The sequence below is a fragment of the Schistosoma haematobium genome, chromosome 1 (genome assembly GCF_000699445.3).
Source record: "Schistosoma haematobium chromosome 1, whole genome shotgun sequence".
NCBI lineage: Eukaryota > Metazoa > Platyhelminthes > Trematoda > Strigeidida > Schistosomatidae > Schistosoma > Schistosoma haematobium.
The window spans coordinates 38,637,725-38,656,096 of NC_067196.1; the positions used below are offsets into that span (position 1 = coordinate 38,637,725).

At 33.1% G+C, this 18,372-nt stretch overlaps 1 protein-coding gene across 3 annotated transcripts; it reads left to right on the forward strand.

The window, feature by feature from the left end:
• Positions 1-1,890: 1,890 nt before the first annotated feature.
• Positions 1,891-18,290, forward strand: MS3_00009595 (uncharacterized protein). Of its 3 annotated transcripts, XM_051217987.1 has the most exons (11): positions 1,891-2,824; positions 2,863-3,027; positions 3,062-3,337; positions 3,372-3,585; positions 4,670-4,835; positions 6,562-6,749; positions 8,112-8,264; positions 9,865-12,044; positions 12,481-12,636; positions 13,649-15,561; positions 17,191-18,290. In XM_051217987.1, the coding sequence occupies exons 8-11, from the start codon at positions 11,595-11,597 to the stop codon at positions 17,462-17,464; spliced, it is 2,793 nt and encodes a 930-aa protein (XP_051073986.1). In that variant the 5' UTR covers positions 1,891-2,824; positions 2,863-3,027; positions 3,062-3,337; positions 3,372-3,585; positions 4,670-4,835; positions 6,562-6,749; positions 8,112-8,264; positions 9,865-11,594; the 3' UTR covers positions 17,465-18,290. The 3 variants fall into 3 exon arrangements, with proteins under 3 accessions (XP_051073986.1, XP_051073987.1, XP_051073988.1); XM_051217988.1 differs by lacking the exons at positions 1,891-2,824; positions 2,863-3,027; positions 3,062-3,337; positions 3,372-3,585 and having other exon boundaries at positions 4,187-4,835; positions 9,865-10,389; positions 11,687-12,044; XM_051217989.1 differs by lacking the exons at positions 1,891-2,824; positions 2,863-3,027; positions 3,062-3,337; ... (4 more) ...; positions 9,865-12,044; positions 12,481-12,636 and adding an exon at positions 12,706-12,929 and having other exon boundaries at positions 13,649-18,290.
• The last annotated feature ends 82 nt before the right edge of the window (positions 18,291-18,372 follow it).

An 18,372-nucleotide genomic window follows, 5' to 3' on the forward strand; every position in this document is an offset into this window, starting at 1 on the left:
AACTTGAAGATGTCACGTAGATTCAGCGCTCGACAATGCTATTCTTTCTGATATCTTCCCGACCAAATACTTTAACGCTTGTCGAACTAGAATTAGGGAATGGAGGAAGCTTTAATATATATATATATATATATATATATATATATATATATATATATATATATATATATATATGGAAAATAGTAGATACCTGGAGTAGACAACCTAAGCTGACTATTTGTTGTGATGAATTCGTTGAGCTGCTACCTAAACATATTCTGTAGCGAACGCCTGATGAACCTCTTTCAACTACGGTTGATCTGATGAATCTAATGAGGTCAGAATCGGTGTCGGAGACTCACAGAATTACTTGTTTTGGAGATTTGTTTACCACAATACATTTATCACCTTGTCTTTACATTATTTTCAACTAATCTCTTCTCGTTCAAGCATCTTCATTTCATTATCAATGTAGTCAGCCTAATGAAATGACATAAGTATGATACTACGAATTTATGGTTAAAAGAAAAAACACATTAGTGCTTCAACCTCATAGATATTTAATTAACCCTCCTTCGTCAAGGCAAAACTGGAGTTTCCCAACTGCTAGGTCTTAACGGCCCGACCAACAACGACGGCGCCGCCGCTAACCTTTTAGCTGAACAATACTATCGGACATTTCAACCGTCCCACATCAAATATACTGATGACAGCTTCAACCGCAACTTCGAAAGACTTTCCGAAATGAACCTGAGCGCTGACTTGGCGTTCCGGAATCTGCAGCACTTAAGATCAGAAACTTCTCCTGGCCCGGATATAGTCCATTCTGCTATACTCAGGGAAGCAGCTTCAATCCTGGCAACGCCGCTTAGTAGTATCCCAAGTCGAAAAAGTTTTAGGAGTGTTGGTAACCTACGATATAAAGCTTTACGCTAATTGTGGTAAAATTGCCTTCCGAGCAAACCTTGCACCGGTGATATGGAAGAGCATTTTTTTGACCAGTTTGACGGAAGAACTCTCCATATAATCAATATTTTCACTCGTCCCCATTTAGAGTACGGAAACATAGTGTTTCCTCCCTTACTCCAAAAGGATACGGACACTCTGGAGCGTATCTAACGGCGAGCCACGAAATCAGTCCGACGACTCAAATTTAAACCTTATGAAGAGCGCCTTCACTCACTTGACCTTTACCCATTAGAGTATGGGCGTGTCAGAGCTGCCCTTCTAATGGCTTACAGTATCCTTAACAATTCTGGACATACTCTTAAACACCTACTTAAGCTTAGTTCTAACACTAACCTGAGAGGTAACACACAGAAATTGCAGATACAACATAGCAGAGCGGACTGTAGACACAACTTCTGCTCCTTAAGATTTGTCGAATGCTGGAATTTGCTGTCGGCCGAGCTTGTCCAAGCGACTTCCCAGGAGTCCTTTATAGGCAACTCGATCTATTCTTAAGGATTAGAGATAGTATCATACTATGATTTACCAGTTTCTTTTTCCTCTTCTATTGTTAGCATAACTAGGTCTCTGCCTGGAGGTTTTGATGATCCCCTGCTACTAGACACGGAAGCCTGGTAAGCAAAAGCCTCTTCTATTCCGTCCACAGCCATTTGATCCATTTGAACCAAACTGTCTCAGCCGAAACCTTAAACAACCTTAGATGTTGGATTTCGTAACCGCGATTTACGCAGGTGGTGCTACATGGCGATAGGTGAGTTGTACGTGTTCTCCCTTTTGGTGTTTGGGAACGGGACGGCAGTATTTTTTTCAGTTCTGACGGTATATATCATTTTCGAAATTCTTCACTTGAATGAGAATCATGACATTGGATATTAATGTACTGTGGTACTGAAGTTGCGATCTCTTTCCATAGATTTTGTTAGTAAGAATATAATTTATGGACGACCACTGGGCGATGCTAATGTAGCCTTAATCTCATGCATTGGGATTGAATAATAGTCCCGTCTCTTTCTAAAATATTTTCACTTTTCTGTGTCCAGTGGGACAGGCAAAAATATCTTCCTTTATGGTAAAAGTTAGTGTTTGCTAGACACAAACGGTTATCCGAACATAATTGCTACAGTCTTTCGTTGTTGTCTGTTCGGTAAGCTGTAACACCTTAAGATCTATTTAAGTGCCCTCTTATTTGGCTTAAACTCCCTACCTGGCCATTAAAACCAACTGACACCATTACTACATCTGAGCGTTTGGAGTTACAAAATATTGTATTGTACTTTAATTATCGTAGTTACTATGCTTTGAAACCCTTGATCACAAACTAAGCCTCCAAAGTACCTCTAGTCAATTAGCTGGATGAAATTTTCAGCATCCGACATTCCCTGTCTCTTGAATGGTTGATAAAATATAGTTTTAACTACACTTAAACTTTGAAGGCCATCGGCAACAAGTTTTGGCTCAAAGGTAGCTGAATATATATATTCTAAAAACATCCATTTTTAAGTACGTGTTCACACCATTTATTAAGTTGTTCTATATATTATTCATAGGGTGTTTCGGTTTGTAAAAGATAATAAATTGAAAGTACCATAGTTCAGTACTTCACAGTGCTTTCACTCCTAATCACATCGTAAACCACATTCGTAGTTGTGTGAGATTGTAACAAGTGCAATGTTTTATTATAGTCACTATATATTTTTGTGATTTGTCTATCATTGCTATTTTCGTTAATATACAGTCCCTACATGAAATTCCTGGATTTGTATGGCAGACTACTTGTATTAATATGGACAGTCGTCCACATCGTTATGATATTGGGCAAAAGCTGTTGTGTTTCGAACCTGACAGTTCTAAGGCTAAGCTAATTTATTTTGCAAAGGTAATATATTTGATTTTTCATTTGATATCTTGATCCAGATCTTAAAACATGTTTCTCGTAGAGATACAGTAGTTCCCCATTACTGTGTTCATTTTCACGGTTGGAAGTGTAAATGGGACCGTGAAGTCCCAGAAGATTTGCTTCTTGAAAACAATGAATTCAACCGAGTATTAAAAAGAAAAATTGATGAAGTTGCCCAAAATGTAACTTTTCCGTAATCCTGTTATTCTTGTTAAGGTACATGGAAGGCATCAGCGTAAACAACGTATCGATATGATTCTGGAGGGTGCAGCTTTAAGTGGTGATGATATTGATTGGGAAACAGTTCCTGGCGTTTGGAAAGGATCTAAATCAAAAATATCTTATCATAGTTCTCTCTCAAGCGATAGCAATAGGGGGAAAACATTGATCAGTTCCACATCGTTTGATGATAATATTCCTTTTTTGGATCCAGTTCTTTCATCCATTCTGGATCAGGAGGAAATAACACAATTACAGTTTGAGCAGCTTCAGGTAAATTCATGCAAATTAGAAACGTTTATATTAGATACACAAACCTTATATGGTTTCTTTAGATCTCCCCCAAAACCTTCGAGATATATTGAAATGTCATACCGATGCTAGTGATGTGGGAACGGATGTGTCCAAGACATTTCAGTATTGGTGTTCGGTTCTTCAAGTGCTCCAAAAGTATGTTGATGGATTCCCATACAGTGGGTTGAATATCAGTGCTCTGCTTGGATGTAGTAGTTCCTCAAGTGGTAAGTTAACATTTTGATCGGTTTCGTGAACTGGTGAGTCATTTATTGGAAGATAGCGTTGTTTCTGATAAAGATAATGTAATTCTATTTCAATTAAATGAAACATGGCGTGATTCAATTACTATTAGAAAAAGCTGTATATTTTGTTTGTTAAAACGTATTACCTAAGTCGAAATAGTTATGTTGTAGTTTGAACGTGTGATATGATGGGTAAAAGTTGGTTATTTAAACTACCGAGTAACAATAACTTAAAAGGAAATATACATTCTTTTTTAACCTCCACTTATTGTAATTTTTCATTCCAGTTTATGTAAGCAGAAATAAATTACAAGTCCGTATTGGTAGTAGTTGTTATGTGTCGCGCTTTGGTTTTCCTGGTCGTTGACTCTTATTTTACTTTCAAGCTGTATGTTGGGTTAAACCCGTACTATAGCAGTGACACATAAACGTAAACCGTTTGACGGTATATTCAAACTCCACTCTACCTACTCCGATTTGCGCACCTCACTGGTAAGGACACAAGCCCTGTTAATAAGTACAGTTTAAAAAAAGTAAATAAACCTGAGGAGAGGTTTATTTACTTTTTTTTAAACTGTACTTATACACTTCCTGTCTTCCCTTAAACTAAGAGATTAAAATCGCTTCATATCTTTCTTCCTACGAACCAATTCTTTCTTCTTGTACTATATCTCTATATGCAGTCTTTCTCTTACATATTACTACCTTTGACCTAACCACTGCTATGAATCCGGTGTTCATCTTGTTGTGCTGACGCGGTATGGCAACCTGGACCGATGCACATATGTGCCTGGTCCTACGTTGTAGCTGACTGACTGATTGAAATAAACCTGAACTTCATTGCTAGATTATGTTATTTATTTACTATTTTTATTCAACATATACTGTAACTTTACAGGCTCATTGTAGTCTTTCGATGTTTCAATTTTGCAAAAAAGTCTGTTAGTTGAATAATATATCCGTCTTTGACTATTACGCTGTTCAATAATTGAAAAAATCTTTTTTTCGCTTTAAGCTTCAATATGATAGATTATGGGAGCTTTTCTTGGTTTTATTCATTTCAAAGGAATCATTTCAGATCGCGTTTCACGTATCATGAACCCTTTATTCTCACTAACTGATCGAAACCGGTTAATTTGTGCAGAGGTTTGTTCTAGCCTACGCATACTGTTTGATTTTACCGTAAAAAGCTATCTACTACTTCCTAATGAAAAATTATATTTTACAAACGAGTAAGTGTTTTTTAATAATTCAGATTCATTTTATTCTAATGTATTAAATCTCATAATCTTAACACATTATTTTACTCTAGGCCTCTATTTTTAAATAATCCGGTTAAATTCAAAGGTTTTCGGGAACTGATTACAAAAGTAGGTGCTCAGTATTGTGAGCATTGACTTGATATTATTCAATGAGTAAATGAAATTTCACTCTCAACAAATAAGTTTAAGTAAATTTTTATGAATTGATTGCGGGACGATGTCATATACGTTGTAAAAAGCTGATGAATTCATAAACAAGTTCATACCTAAGCCTAGGCTGTACTTATTTTCATTGTCTCGACTGTCATTGGAATATACAATCTATTATTTTGGAGATGGTTAGACAATATTGATGACGTTTTAAAGTATCGCTGTAACCACAACTTTTTATTGTTTGGAAGATTATCCACTTTTTTGTGGTCATATTTCCCTACTTAAAGTAACTATTGTTACACTTTGAAGTTGATAAAGTTTTGTCTTAAATTATTTATAGGATGTACGCTTTTGTTTAAACAACTCATTTTATAAAAGCTAAATTATAAGCTAAGCATTAAACGCTTAGACATCAGTCAGTTGTGTCATATCCGTTTTCTCTCTGAATTAAATATATCATGTATACATCACTAACATGAATTTCGTAATAAGTAGTAATTGTGGTCGTCTATGAATTTGATAAAAAAATTCAATGCAACTCAATGCATTCGTCATAAGTTCATACTATTTTATTTGTTATTGAAAAGTTATGATAATTATAATAACATCTAACTGAGAAAAAAAATATTTTTCACTAGGGTCTCATCAAATCGTACATTAAAATACAATAATTTTACAGTAAAAATCATACATCCATTGAGTGGTAATATAACGTTATTTAGATTACAAATTTTAGGAATCTCTTTCTGTTTCACCTGGTAATTTCGAACAATTAATTAGAAAAAGAGGTCAATATTTATTATAAGTTGAAAAATTTAAATTTAAAATAGGAGAATATAAGGAACACATAAAAGACCTTGGTATCCAATCATAGAAAGTGTTTTCACTTAGTATGGGCACATAACCTGTAATCAATGACTTCTTTTATACTTTGTTTATGTAAACTGACTTTTTATGCCCTCATACCCAGATTTATATATCACGTGATAAGATCGTCAATTTATACCGACTTATACGTTCCGACTAACGACGCATAGACTAGGTCGAGCAACATACGGTTCCTATTGGTCCTCTGAAATAGTTACTTCTCTCCTAATCCAGCCTGTTCAGACCAGAACGCTAGTGTCAGCCTCCGCTATACGAATCATATATTTCAGTGATACTGGGTGTATATACAAACAAACAAGATCGTATCATAACATGAAATAGAAAATAACAATTATACGAGACCAAGCCCAAAAGTGGCTGCGATTGTGAGAGACTGTTACTAATAAATTGGGAATATCTTAAGAATAGTAAACCGTATAATAATAATCAATATACAATAAGTATATATATAACGGTCCATAAATAATTCCTGGCTGTTACATTCATTTATTTTCCGTCCGTATATAACGTGATTAATGTTTAAATTGAAATATAACGTACTTAAAGGTAAATGATCCTCATGGTTTTGGTACTTGTCTCTAAGTTGTTTTATTGTACAAAATTTGTCTTTTTCTATGTGACATTTTCACTACTTTTTACTTCTGTACTATATTAGTTTCAACGGTCACTTGTTTGAAGATGGTCGAGCATTCAGTGTAAATTATCACCATGGACCAAACGATATTCATTCCATTTATCGATTCTCTTCACCTCGATATGAATTGCTTCCAAATTCAGAAGTTATAAAAAACCCACGATTGCCCTGTTTAAATTATCCTCCTTACTACCTTTTAAGACTAATCAGTAGGTTATCTGTAAATTGATTAATTTTTTTGTCTCGTAGTTTTGGTTATTTAAAACATGGGTTTACATGTAATAATATTATATGATTTGTTTGTTCAACTTTCAGTCACCTATCGACACTCCAGTATATATACTCAACAATTGTAGTTGCATTTACTGTATGAATTTCCTTCAAAAGGAATTCCATGTTATTTCGGTTTTATTTACTCTTATTTCCATAGTTGTACCGTTATTGTTGATGTTAGTGGTGGTGGTTGTGTTGATGTATCTTTGTTAGTTTTGCATAGAGTCATTAAGAACTTGCGTGACATGATTTTTACGCGTTTAAGATCACAAGATGAATTTGTGGTGTTGGTAATAGTAGAAGTAGTATCAACATTTGATACTATTATCTCATGATTTGATTCTGCGTAACCGATTGGTGATTGATACAGCTTATCCAACGTTTAAAGTGTTATATTCTATTGCTGAACAAATCTGTCCAATAGTCTTGTCTAATCTAAAAGATTATGTTCGCTCCATTTGAGAGTTACAATTTATCTTCTAATAATTCTTATGTCTTGTTAAATTACAGACACAATATTTGTTCTGCAACCCATATTTATCAAGGTTTAGAACTCGAGCTTTGTTCAACTACAGTGAATACCATAAAATCAAACAAGTTTTGTATCAGTTTAATTTCTACACTTTGAATTAACACAAGAAAAAGAATTAATCAGGAACAATCAAAACTGCTGTAATAACTATTTGTATAGCAGAAAATAGAGTTAAAAAAACTAACATTGAAAAACAAAACATAATAAATAGTTAATTTCGTGCAGTTAATCTATATTAGCATCCGTTTTATGTGTTGGTTCATGCCATGTACTTAGAATATTTGAATCATTGTAGATCCTCTCGTATGACAGTTATTATCAAGTTTTCAATTTCTTTCAAATCCTACTGTATGTATATTTTAGTCTTAATTTTTCATATCGACCCCAACTAACTTCTGTTTATGCAACTGAGTAACGTCACTAATCTTTGTATATAATGTTCAGCTCAAAAGGGGATATACTTATTTGTACTTAACTATTGGGCTACATTAATGTTATTATTTGTATGATAAAATTGATGATTATCTGTCTTAATTACATTTAAATCACAATACACATTTCATCTACCGGAACCAAACTTCTTCACTTTTATACTCAAGCTTTTCATGTAAGCCAAAATATGAACGAAAATCTCAACTACTTAGTTCTGTGTACTATAAATGGATCCAGATTTTTTTATTAGTGTTCCTTGCGTTTTTTTATTCGGCTATTGTTAGTTTGAATGATCGTAAGTTTTGTTTTGTATTACTGAAACATTATTTTGTAGCTATCCTTCCTACATTACTGGATGGTATGCAGTTAACACCTTGTCGACGTGCTATAATTCATCGACATTTGTACATGTTTATCCATTATATTGATCGAACTTCGAAGTTTTGGTTTAATAAATGCTGGTCAGATGAAAAGGATATGCGTTCAGGTAATCAAATTTTAGGGAAGATATTTTCAGGAAAATCATGTGGAGATTAATTTGGTGACTGTGTTCCATAATTATTTCCTAATGTGAAATTTTGGCATTTTATGTCCATATTAATTGGTCAAGTTAATAAGTAGATATCCATCTGTATCGTATTAAATTAATTAGTTTAGTTTGTCTACCAACTGAATGTTTATTATATTTCTGACTACGCTTTATGGTGTGTGTGCGGCAGTTTTCTTACTTGCTTACTCCTGTTACCCCTCGTAGAGCATGCTTTTGTTGTCTCATTTCAATTCCTAGCACAATGTATTCTTCTTTGAACAGCTACTCCCTAGTTTGTAAGTTGCCCAGTTTGATGTAGTCTGAACAGCTAGTTTATATTATCATTCAGTGAAGTTTTTAAAGCTCTTTGATCTAACTAGATGTTTCCCCTTTTAAGAGTAATTTTCATAATCTTCTAGTCGGATAAAAACGAGTCTTTTTTGAATGATCAGTCTAATAGATTGACCGATATCTCAATAATTATATAACTCTCTTGAATTTGTTTCATGATTTCGTTAGTAAAGCTAATTATTCTGTAAACGGATTTATATTGTCACAAAAAATGAGTAGGCTTATCTGTTAAAATGATTAGAAAGTATCATTTACTTATATGATTTCTGTATTGGAAAAACCCGAAAAGGTTGTGCAATAGTAATGGTATGTGTTATTGAAGGAGTGGTAAGCACAGATCAATAACCACATGAAATTAGTTTTGTGTATTAAACTGTAAATCATATATATTTTGTGGATACTAATAACACATGATGTGTTTAAGGTAATATAAATGTAGTCAAAATTGAATATTTATTTTCAAGTTAACCACTTCGAAAGTAATCCAGTGTTCATTAGTCCCGAAACTATAACTTGGGTGATCAACTAAGCTAAGATTAAATAAAGATGTATATTTATCATGTAAATGTTCAAACTACGTATTACCAACTACTTTATTGAAATCACGAACCAATCCAAGTTAGACAACCACTAAAGATCTAGAAGCACCGGACAGCTGTTTTTGTCCTAATGTGGGACTTCTTGTCAATACGCATTCATGACTGGTCACTGAGGATTAGATCCAGGATTTTCGGTCTCACGCTCAAACCCCCAACCTCAAAATCGCAACTGGGTTCCAGTGGTTTACAAGTTTAGCTTCAGTCAGTCTTTGTTTACCAACTAGTCGAATATAGAAAACCCTAATCATTGGATTTTTATTAAGTGAACCAACTATAACGTATTTATCACAGGATTTTAAATGCTCTTATTTTAACTTTATACGAAATTGTATTTCCGGACATAGGATGACCGTCAAAAGCATACTAATGATAGGTGTCTAATGTTCACTAACTTTCAGTGACTACTAGCTACCTTCTAATTCTTCCATACAATTAGTAATCACTACTTTTTCTATTTTTTCTAGTCACTTAAAAATGATCTCTTACAATATAAATTTTTCATACATAATTGTTAATTTACAGACATTTCTTAATTTGTTCTATTCTGTTTGGTCCGACGATTTTTTTATCCTTACTTATGTATACATACATGTTTTTTCTAATTATAGTGTCAAATAAGTTAGAACAATCATCGATTAATACTACAGTATCTGAATCTTCCAGCGATACAGAACCGTTAACAAACATTACTAGTTCTAAATCATTACGGCGTACAACACGAAATACTTCTAAAAATCAATTAACTATAAGATCTGAATCATCAGAATTATCTCCTTTAATAACAAAATCATTCTATTCATCAAATGAATCACCTACAGTAACATCAAATTCCCAACCAATAATAAATGTTAATCTAAAAGACATAAACAAGGATTCTAACACAAATGTATCATTGACATGTTCTATTACAACAACACCTTCGATTGACATAATATCAACATCTCCAACAATAGTGACAGGAACAAAATTCAAACATAACTCTGTTGATTATCCATCAACGGATGTAAAATTTCAATCTCAAGTTAAACAGACTGCTCGATCTATTCAATTATTAAGTGGAAAATTAAAAACCGATGATCATACCACAACAACATTAAGTGCAACAATTACTAATACTGTTAACACTACACAAGGTAGTCTTGATCAAAATATTCGTATGACACGTTCAATTGCTATGCGCCTAAATAGAATGAATTCTGGTCCTAATTTACGTTCTCATTCATTAAGAGGAAAATGATGATATGCATCAAAATAATAATATGCACATTTTTCTGTTTGTGCATTTCATTGTTTATACTGCTAAGATGGTTATCGTTATTCCTTGTTCTTTGTCAAACATATTTTTATAACGTGTTCTAGATATTTTCACTGTCATTATTATTATTATTATTATTAAAACAACTGCTTATCAGTTTAACTGTTATGATGATTTTGAGAATCCTGTTCTTAAATATTTGTTTTGTATGTTTTGGAAATAAATTCCTGTAACAAGGTATACACTTCTAAAGAATTAATTAATTTAGGAGTTGTTTTTTTTCTTAGGAAATGATCATTAGTTCAAAGAATCAGTAAAGAGTGTAGAATACTTAATCATCATAACTCATTAGTTTGGCGCTTCTCAGCCATACAGTTCGCAAAAACGTTTTCGGTTGAATCCTAAAATAATACATTGAACGTGCTGATTATTTATTTGCTATGATTTGTTTTTCCCATCGATGAACAATTAGCGTTGAATTACCATCGTGTCTTAATACAACCTGCGATTTACTAGTAGTTAATTAAAACCCAAAAAGGACAATATCATTATACTAGAACTTAATGATTATAATATACTTCATTTTGTTTCGAGGATTCCTGCATAGGCCAATCTGTGATGAATACGATTAACAACCCAAACTAATTTTCACAACACATCACAACAATGGTGTGTTGTTTTGAAGAAGCATTGTTGATACTAATTGTTATATGATTGTAAATTAATTCAGTAATTAATTATCACAGCCTCACGTGAATCATCTGTTAGCAGGTTATTTGTAGAGCGAGAATTTTTCAAGGTGTACTATACCGTAGTGTATTAGCAACTCATCATGTGGAATTATTTTTTCTCCAAATTTCTAATTATAATACCATGATTCTGTACATTATTTTGGGTACAAACATTATTTAGATGATTACAATTTGTCCAATAAAATAATACGAATTAGCTTGATGCCCAACGACGATAGTGTAACATTGTTTTACTGTTCTAAATAAAGTAAATATAATCATTCATCAGTTAATCAACTATGTAAATTGTTGGGTTGTGTAGCTCTTGAACTACCTTTACGTAGTCGAGTAAATGAGAACATGTATCTTTGTTTACAGACATTCATTCACTAATATATCCGATTCTTTATTACACATCACCCTATTGTATTTGTTTCTCTATAGGTACACAGATATGTTACGTTACTCTTGCGTAACTCATGCATCATCAATCACAAGAAATTTCTTATTTAAAACATATTTTTCCAAGTTGTCATCCTTAAAATTGAAGGAAGAAAATAATTCATCCGATGTGAACCCACCTTTGAAACGGTACAGGAATTCTACTTCTGTTATACGCGCATTAATTTCATGTGTGCAACCTGTTCCAGAAGCTCCAAATTTTCATTTAGGTCCAGATTTTAGTTGTTTATCGACCTCAAAAACACGTCTTTGTATGTTGTCAAAAGCTAAAGGTCGTTTAGCTGCAAGAGTATCTGCCAGAGATTTTTTTCCGAATGATATTACAGCTTTAAGTACAGAAGTAAGTAAGATGATTTTTTCATTCCTATTTCTAGTAATTTCACAAAAGATAAACTTGATGAGTATTTGTATTTAATAGAATCTATGGTTTATATATTAAAACTAGCATCAACAATGTATCGTAGTTTAGATGTAGTGTATCCTTGAACTGTGATTCTTTTGGTTATACTCAGTCGATAGTAAATTTTCATCTGTTTCGCCACCAGGTTAGAGGTTTACTCATTAATTTATTTTAAACATTCTGAAGTATTGTTATTTATCATAATTCTAGTAAACTATTGGTAATTTTTGTTGTAATGTTGAATAAAAGTAAATATTTCAGTTCTTTATTAGCTTTTTGTTAGAAAAATATTTACAAGTTCTGCTCTCCGTAATTTGAGTTTCACTGTATCAGCTGAACTAATTCACTTCTAAATTTGTATTCTCTCCTTTTTCAGGCTCCACATATTAAGCGATGGATACCTATACAAACTCCAGATAGTATTTTGAAACGTGCTGTTGAAGGATCATTAAGCAATGATGAAGCTATGGATCGGTTGATTTTACTTCTTGCTGCTAAACATTCGTGGAAATTATATAATGAGATAGCTCCTGTAAGCCTGTATATCATAGCAACAAAATTAATATACATAATTTATTTATAAAGTTTGAACCTTCCTGTCGTTGATTTTCACACCTTGACATCAACAATGAGAGGATACAAACCCTTACAAGTAAATAGTAAAACTCATCCCTTCTGTAAGAACCTGAGACTATTTCGATTCAGTAGTGCAGTAAACAAAGTGTTAAGCGTTCAAAGTATATGGTGTTGAGCTTGTGCTTTAATGTGAACATGAACACGAGAACGCCAATGAACCCAGGTGATGAATGCAAAATAGGACGAAAAGTATGTCCTAAATTTCACTGTTAGCCACTATCCATTCCTTTCGGGTCGAAAGGAAGTTCTTTTTCTGGTTTTTGGTTTTCCAAAGTTTTCACTTGTTTTGTCATCGTCTTCTCAGCTCTGTTCTTGGAAATTTTTTCCACATAGTCCGTAAACATTGACTGAAGCTCTGAAGACAGGTTTTTAACGGAATATTGTCTCTGAAGAAGATTCCTTTCCAAGTTACGGCTATTCATTTTTAAAGTATGAATTTCATTCGCTGTATTTCTTCCAAGTGTTTTCGCATTAGGATAGATTCTGTTACGACACAAAGATCTCCAATATATATATATATATATATATATATATATATATATATATATCAGATTGCCAAATCGTTTGATTAAAATGTTTATAAGTCAGTTTTAAAAAACAAACATGTCGGTGGTATGTCTACAAATATCTGTTACTATAATAATGAAAGAGTATAAGGTATATTAATATAGTAAGGTTAAAGTATCATACTAACAATAGTCTTTGAGTGTTGATCTAGCACAGGTTTAGCAGTTATACCAATTTAGCGAATTTCATATATACTACTATAGTAAATAAATTAGTAACTTAAAAAGTAAGTTCTAATTAAATATTTTTTGAAATCATTATACTATGAGGTTATTTGCTTTTTCGTGTTATAATTTCCCGTATAGTTCTCATGTTATTTATATTTTGTGTGTATATATTAGGATTACAAATGGACATCGAATACTTTGCATCGCTTGCTTGACCTTTTATGTGTTACAAATGGTGGTCGAGGTGGATCTCATTCCCATGTATTATTAAATAATTATAATTGGAGTAATCTTCCGGATCCAGATGAAATCTATATGACTCATCGTTTTGATTTTACTCCTAGATATAATCATGACAAACAAATAATAACCAATCAAAACGAGTTGGAAAATATAACAGATGATGAAATCAACTATGAGTTTACAGGGGACTCCATATCATTAGTAGGAGAGTCTAATAATTGGAATTTAGACTCACCTGCAGAAAAATTGTTTCATAAAGAATTTAACATTCTCAACACTCCAGCAGGTTATCGAAGTATGATTCGTGGTGCAGCTAGATTCGGTAATGCTGATCGTGCTTTCGAATTGACTAAACTTGTATGGGAATCAAAAAATGACGATAAATATCTTGATCTAGCCACATATAATCAATTAATTCGTTCTCTACATCAATTAACCGTTGTAATGAGAGGTGAAGAGAATCTGTGGAATGTAATTTTGGATATTTTAGAACATGTGAAAACATGTGGAGATCCAATAAATATTTCAATTTTTACCAATATTCTTTATACACTAGCATATGCAAGTGCTAAAATGAAATATTCGACGTCACCAACATTACATTTATCTAATGGAAATTATGTCTCAGTAGGTTTAGGCTTATTAAATGAATTAAAACGATTAAATTTTAAACCTGAACTTGGTACATTAGCTAATTTGTTGTTGTTAATTCATGAAACACCAGCACCTGTAAATCGATCTTCCACATCGACAATAAATAAACAGAATAATAATAATAATTTGATAAATTATCATACTGATCATTCATCCTATACTTGTTCTAATCTATTGAATGAATTATTAAATGAAGTAGAAATCTATTTTAATAATAATAATTCTGGTATAGGCGGTTCACCTCAACGTTTTGATGCATGGACAATGGATGATTATACGTTTTTTCCAATAGCAATGAAATGTGCAGTGAATGAATTAAATGTAGAATTAGGTCAAAAAATCCATAATTTATTAATTCATCATGAAGATAGAACATTTTTATTGCCTAATAGTCGAATGAAACGAACTTATATGTATAATTATTGTAGATTAATGATTCAATTTAATGAATGTGATATGAGTGAATTTGATCAATTAATCCAACGTTATAATACAACTTATTGTCAGTATTTTGAAGTGATATTATCATCAAACAGTTTACTGATAGTTTTAATCAAAAATTATAACAGAATATTGAGATTATGCGATAGTTATACTGTACCGAATCTAAAGATCCCTTTAAACAAAAAGACATATAATCAACAAACTATCCATTCAATAAAATTAGCCGTATATAGTCACCTATGCAGAATATTAAATGACTTGTTAAACACTGAATTCTCTCACTATTTATATGTTTCTCCAAGCACCATTAAACGGATAACGCTTACAGTGTGCAAATGGGCTACTATTAATCCAAAGAATGCATTAGATATGTCTATGAATATAATAAATACTTTAAAAAGGTTAGATAATTTAATAAAACCAATGAATGATGTTTCTACAACTACTAGATCTCATGATGTGAGTGGAATAAAAGTTGATCAATCAATTATGAAACAGTATGACCAACTTGTTAAATTTATGATCATTGAAAGTACAAAATTATGTTTTCCAATTTTTGATGAATTATCTACTGAATATAATAATGATAATAAAATCAATCGTGAAGAATACTTAACATGGAAAACAAAATTAATTAACACATTATATGATTGGTTTAGTTATGCTGAAAATCATAAAATGATTACATGGCAATGGGCGTTAAAAGGATTATATATTTTATGGAAAGAAGATGATTTTATACAACTGTAAGTTCATTATTCTATTTCATCTTATTAAATGTGTATTTTTAATAGTGATTGTTTTATTAGAAAGTTCAACTTTATACTGGAATTGTATTAGAGTAACTTTCAATTGATTATCCCTGTGTAATTCTGATTTCAAATAGACTTTCGTTAGTTTTAAATTCTTTGCAATGACTTTTAGAAGGATAGTAGATAAGAGATTTTAAAATATATTTATACCATCATGTCTTGTGATTATTATGAAGTAGATTAATACACTCATTTATGATGTAGAGTTTTGTATAGATGGAAATTTACTCATTGGTTTGTGAATATGAATTACCTGAAAAGACTTGGATAGTCATTATGTATTTTGAACCACCATAGAAAATAAAACGATGTTTTTTTTATTCCAGTGCATAATGGATAACTTTTAAACCTAGGGCAGTAACAGATGTAATTAAGCTGTTATCCAAATTGTATGAACCTGATATGTCACGTTAGTTTTACATACGCTTGTTACCAGTTGTTGAGTATAGACCTCTCACCAGGATTCTCCAACCAACTTTGTCCTGACCTTTCCTTTACAGTTTTTACAAAGTATCACTTACCCTTTTGATGTCTGCCTCCGATTTCCGGCTCAATGATTTCTTTGGTCTCCCTCTTTTTCTTTTGCCTTGAAGATTCGAGGTTAGCGTTTGCCTCGTGATGCGGTTTGGGGATTTCAGTAAAATGTGTCCTATCCACCTCCAACATCTTTTTTCATGTGGCCTTGGATATGCATTTGTGGGGGAATATGATTCCACCCATAGCCATTTCATTAAAGGAATATAAATTTGCAAATCTCTCACCATTTTCGTTCCTTCCTTCCAGTCCATTTTGTCCCATGGTGTCGTCATACACGGTATTATCCATTTTGACTTTGGCATCTAGATCTCCCTTCAGAATGGTCGTTTTTTCCCGGATAGTTCTTTACGGTGGGTTGCAGCCTCATTAAACTGATCTTTATAATCTCCACTACTCTCATTGGTGTGCAAGTAGCACTGGATGACATTCATCGTAATCCCTTCCTTCTTCTAGCCGTAAGGTTCCCATCCTACAAGTGTTTTTCATGCTTCTTTGGGCAACATCAGTGCAACTCTTTAAGTATGCTAGAAATTTTTTTGTTCGTAACCAGATCACAACGACAACTGTCCCGAAGCTAGTCTTTTCTGTCCAGCTTGTGTCTACGTTGTACCTTTTCACGGCTATTTGAATGGTCTTCGCCGTCTCCCACATTGTGCAAACATTCCGTGTATCTATGCTAGTTATTACTCTGATTGTCAGAAGGGGCATCTGGTTCATGGTTCCCGAAGAATCTCGGCTTTCACCACAAGGCATCGTCAGTCTTCCAAATGAAGGTCCTCCAACTCCCAGTTCAGATGGTTTAGATGATTTTCTTGATTAGCGTTTTTTTCAGCAAGGTTTATTTCTACAAGATGAGGTTGCTAACCCTATGCCCAACTTTTCTACCACGGCTTTGGACTGACACTAACCCTAGGAGAGCTCCAGGTGGATTTATCACCTTATTTTAATGATGAATATCTGTTACCTTGTCACTGGTATTCTGATAGTATACTGAGGTTTGCTTATTTTTATTTTTTTCAAAATCAGGGATTTTATGTGGAATGTTATGCAATGTTTGGCGAAACAAGACGTGGAATTCGAAGTTCGCGTTAGAGAACAAAGAGATTTACTAGAACCGATTTTAAACATTCTAGAACAGTCCATTCCAAAAATCCCACAACAAGATATCAGATCAATCGAAAAACTAGAATGTTTACAGTTCCTGAGGAAGGTTCTTAGCGCCACGGAGTCTACAAATATACTACCCTTGTATTCTAGTACGTCTAACGCCGTTGAAATTTGCGCCCATAATTCTCAGTAAATGAATAAATTTACATGCCTCTTACTTGTTCTAAACGACTTTTCGAAATAATGAAATGGTGATGTAAAATTGTATTATGAGCATATTTTGAAAAATTGTAAATACATACTTGTTTGTTTTTTAATACAAATGGTTGATCACCTGCTTTACACGTTGAATTCGAACATTGCACGAAACACTGTAATAGTTGTTAGTATTCATCAAGAAGCTGTTCTTGCTGTTCGAAGCTCATTATCATAGCTTGGTCATAACCTTTGGTAAAACGATTGTTTTCCGTGGACTCAAACTATTTTAGACCATTGATACAGTCAGAAACGCTATTTTTAAGCTACTCGATATAAGACTGATTTCCTATCACACAGGACCGATTTAACTTATATGCCAGTGGAAGATAACTAATAACAACCACCTTCTCTCTGTGGTTCCGTTTTCCTGTCATCGTGATTGGCTGTCCGACATTTATAGCTGGTATCTTTCGATTCAGCGAAGCGGTTAGTAAAGACAGGTTCTAGGTACCAAAAAAAACTTGTGTGGTTCACTGTTATCGTTTTGCATATACGATCAGACGGAAGCTTGACTAGAATATTGAAATAGGCTGTTTGACGTTTATCGTAGTTAAATATACAGAGGTAAACCTAAAGTTACACTTCAATCAGCACTCCGTGGCCACATAGTGGTTGGGGCGTCCGAAAAAACACCCCACCTACCTCAACTTATGCGACTGGATAGTATCATTAGCCCTCACATGAGTTATTTTTCGCTACACTTCAATTGTCCAAGATTTGACTGCAGTCAAACCTCCAACTCTTGCTGAGGTTAAGAAGGCTGTTGTAAATAAAACAAAGCAACAGGACGTGACAGTAATTTGATGGGCTTCGAGTATGGCGTCCTTCAATTTATGGTTAAAT

Coding starts and splice junctions, on each gene's coding strand:
- MS3_00009595 (XM_051217987.1), top strand. CDS start 11,595: ATGAGAACATGTATCTTTGTTTACAGACATTCATTCACTAATATATCC. Junction 12,045..12,480: donor TTACAGCTTTAAGTACAGAA/GTAAGTAAGATG, acceptor CTCCTTTTTCAG/GCTCCACATATTAAGCGATG. Junction 15,562..17,190: donor GAAGATGATTTTATACAACT/GTAAGTTCATTA, acceptor TTTCAAAATCAG/GGATTTTATGTGGAATGTTA.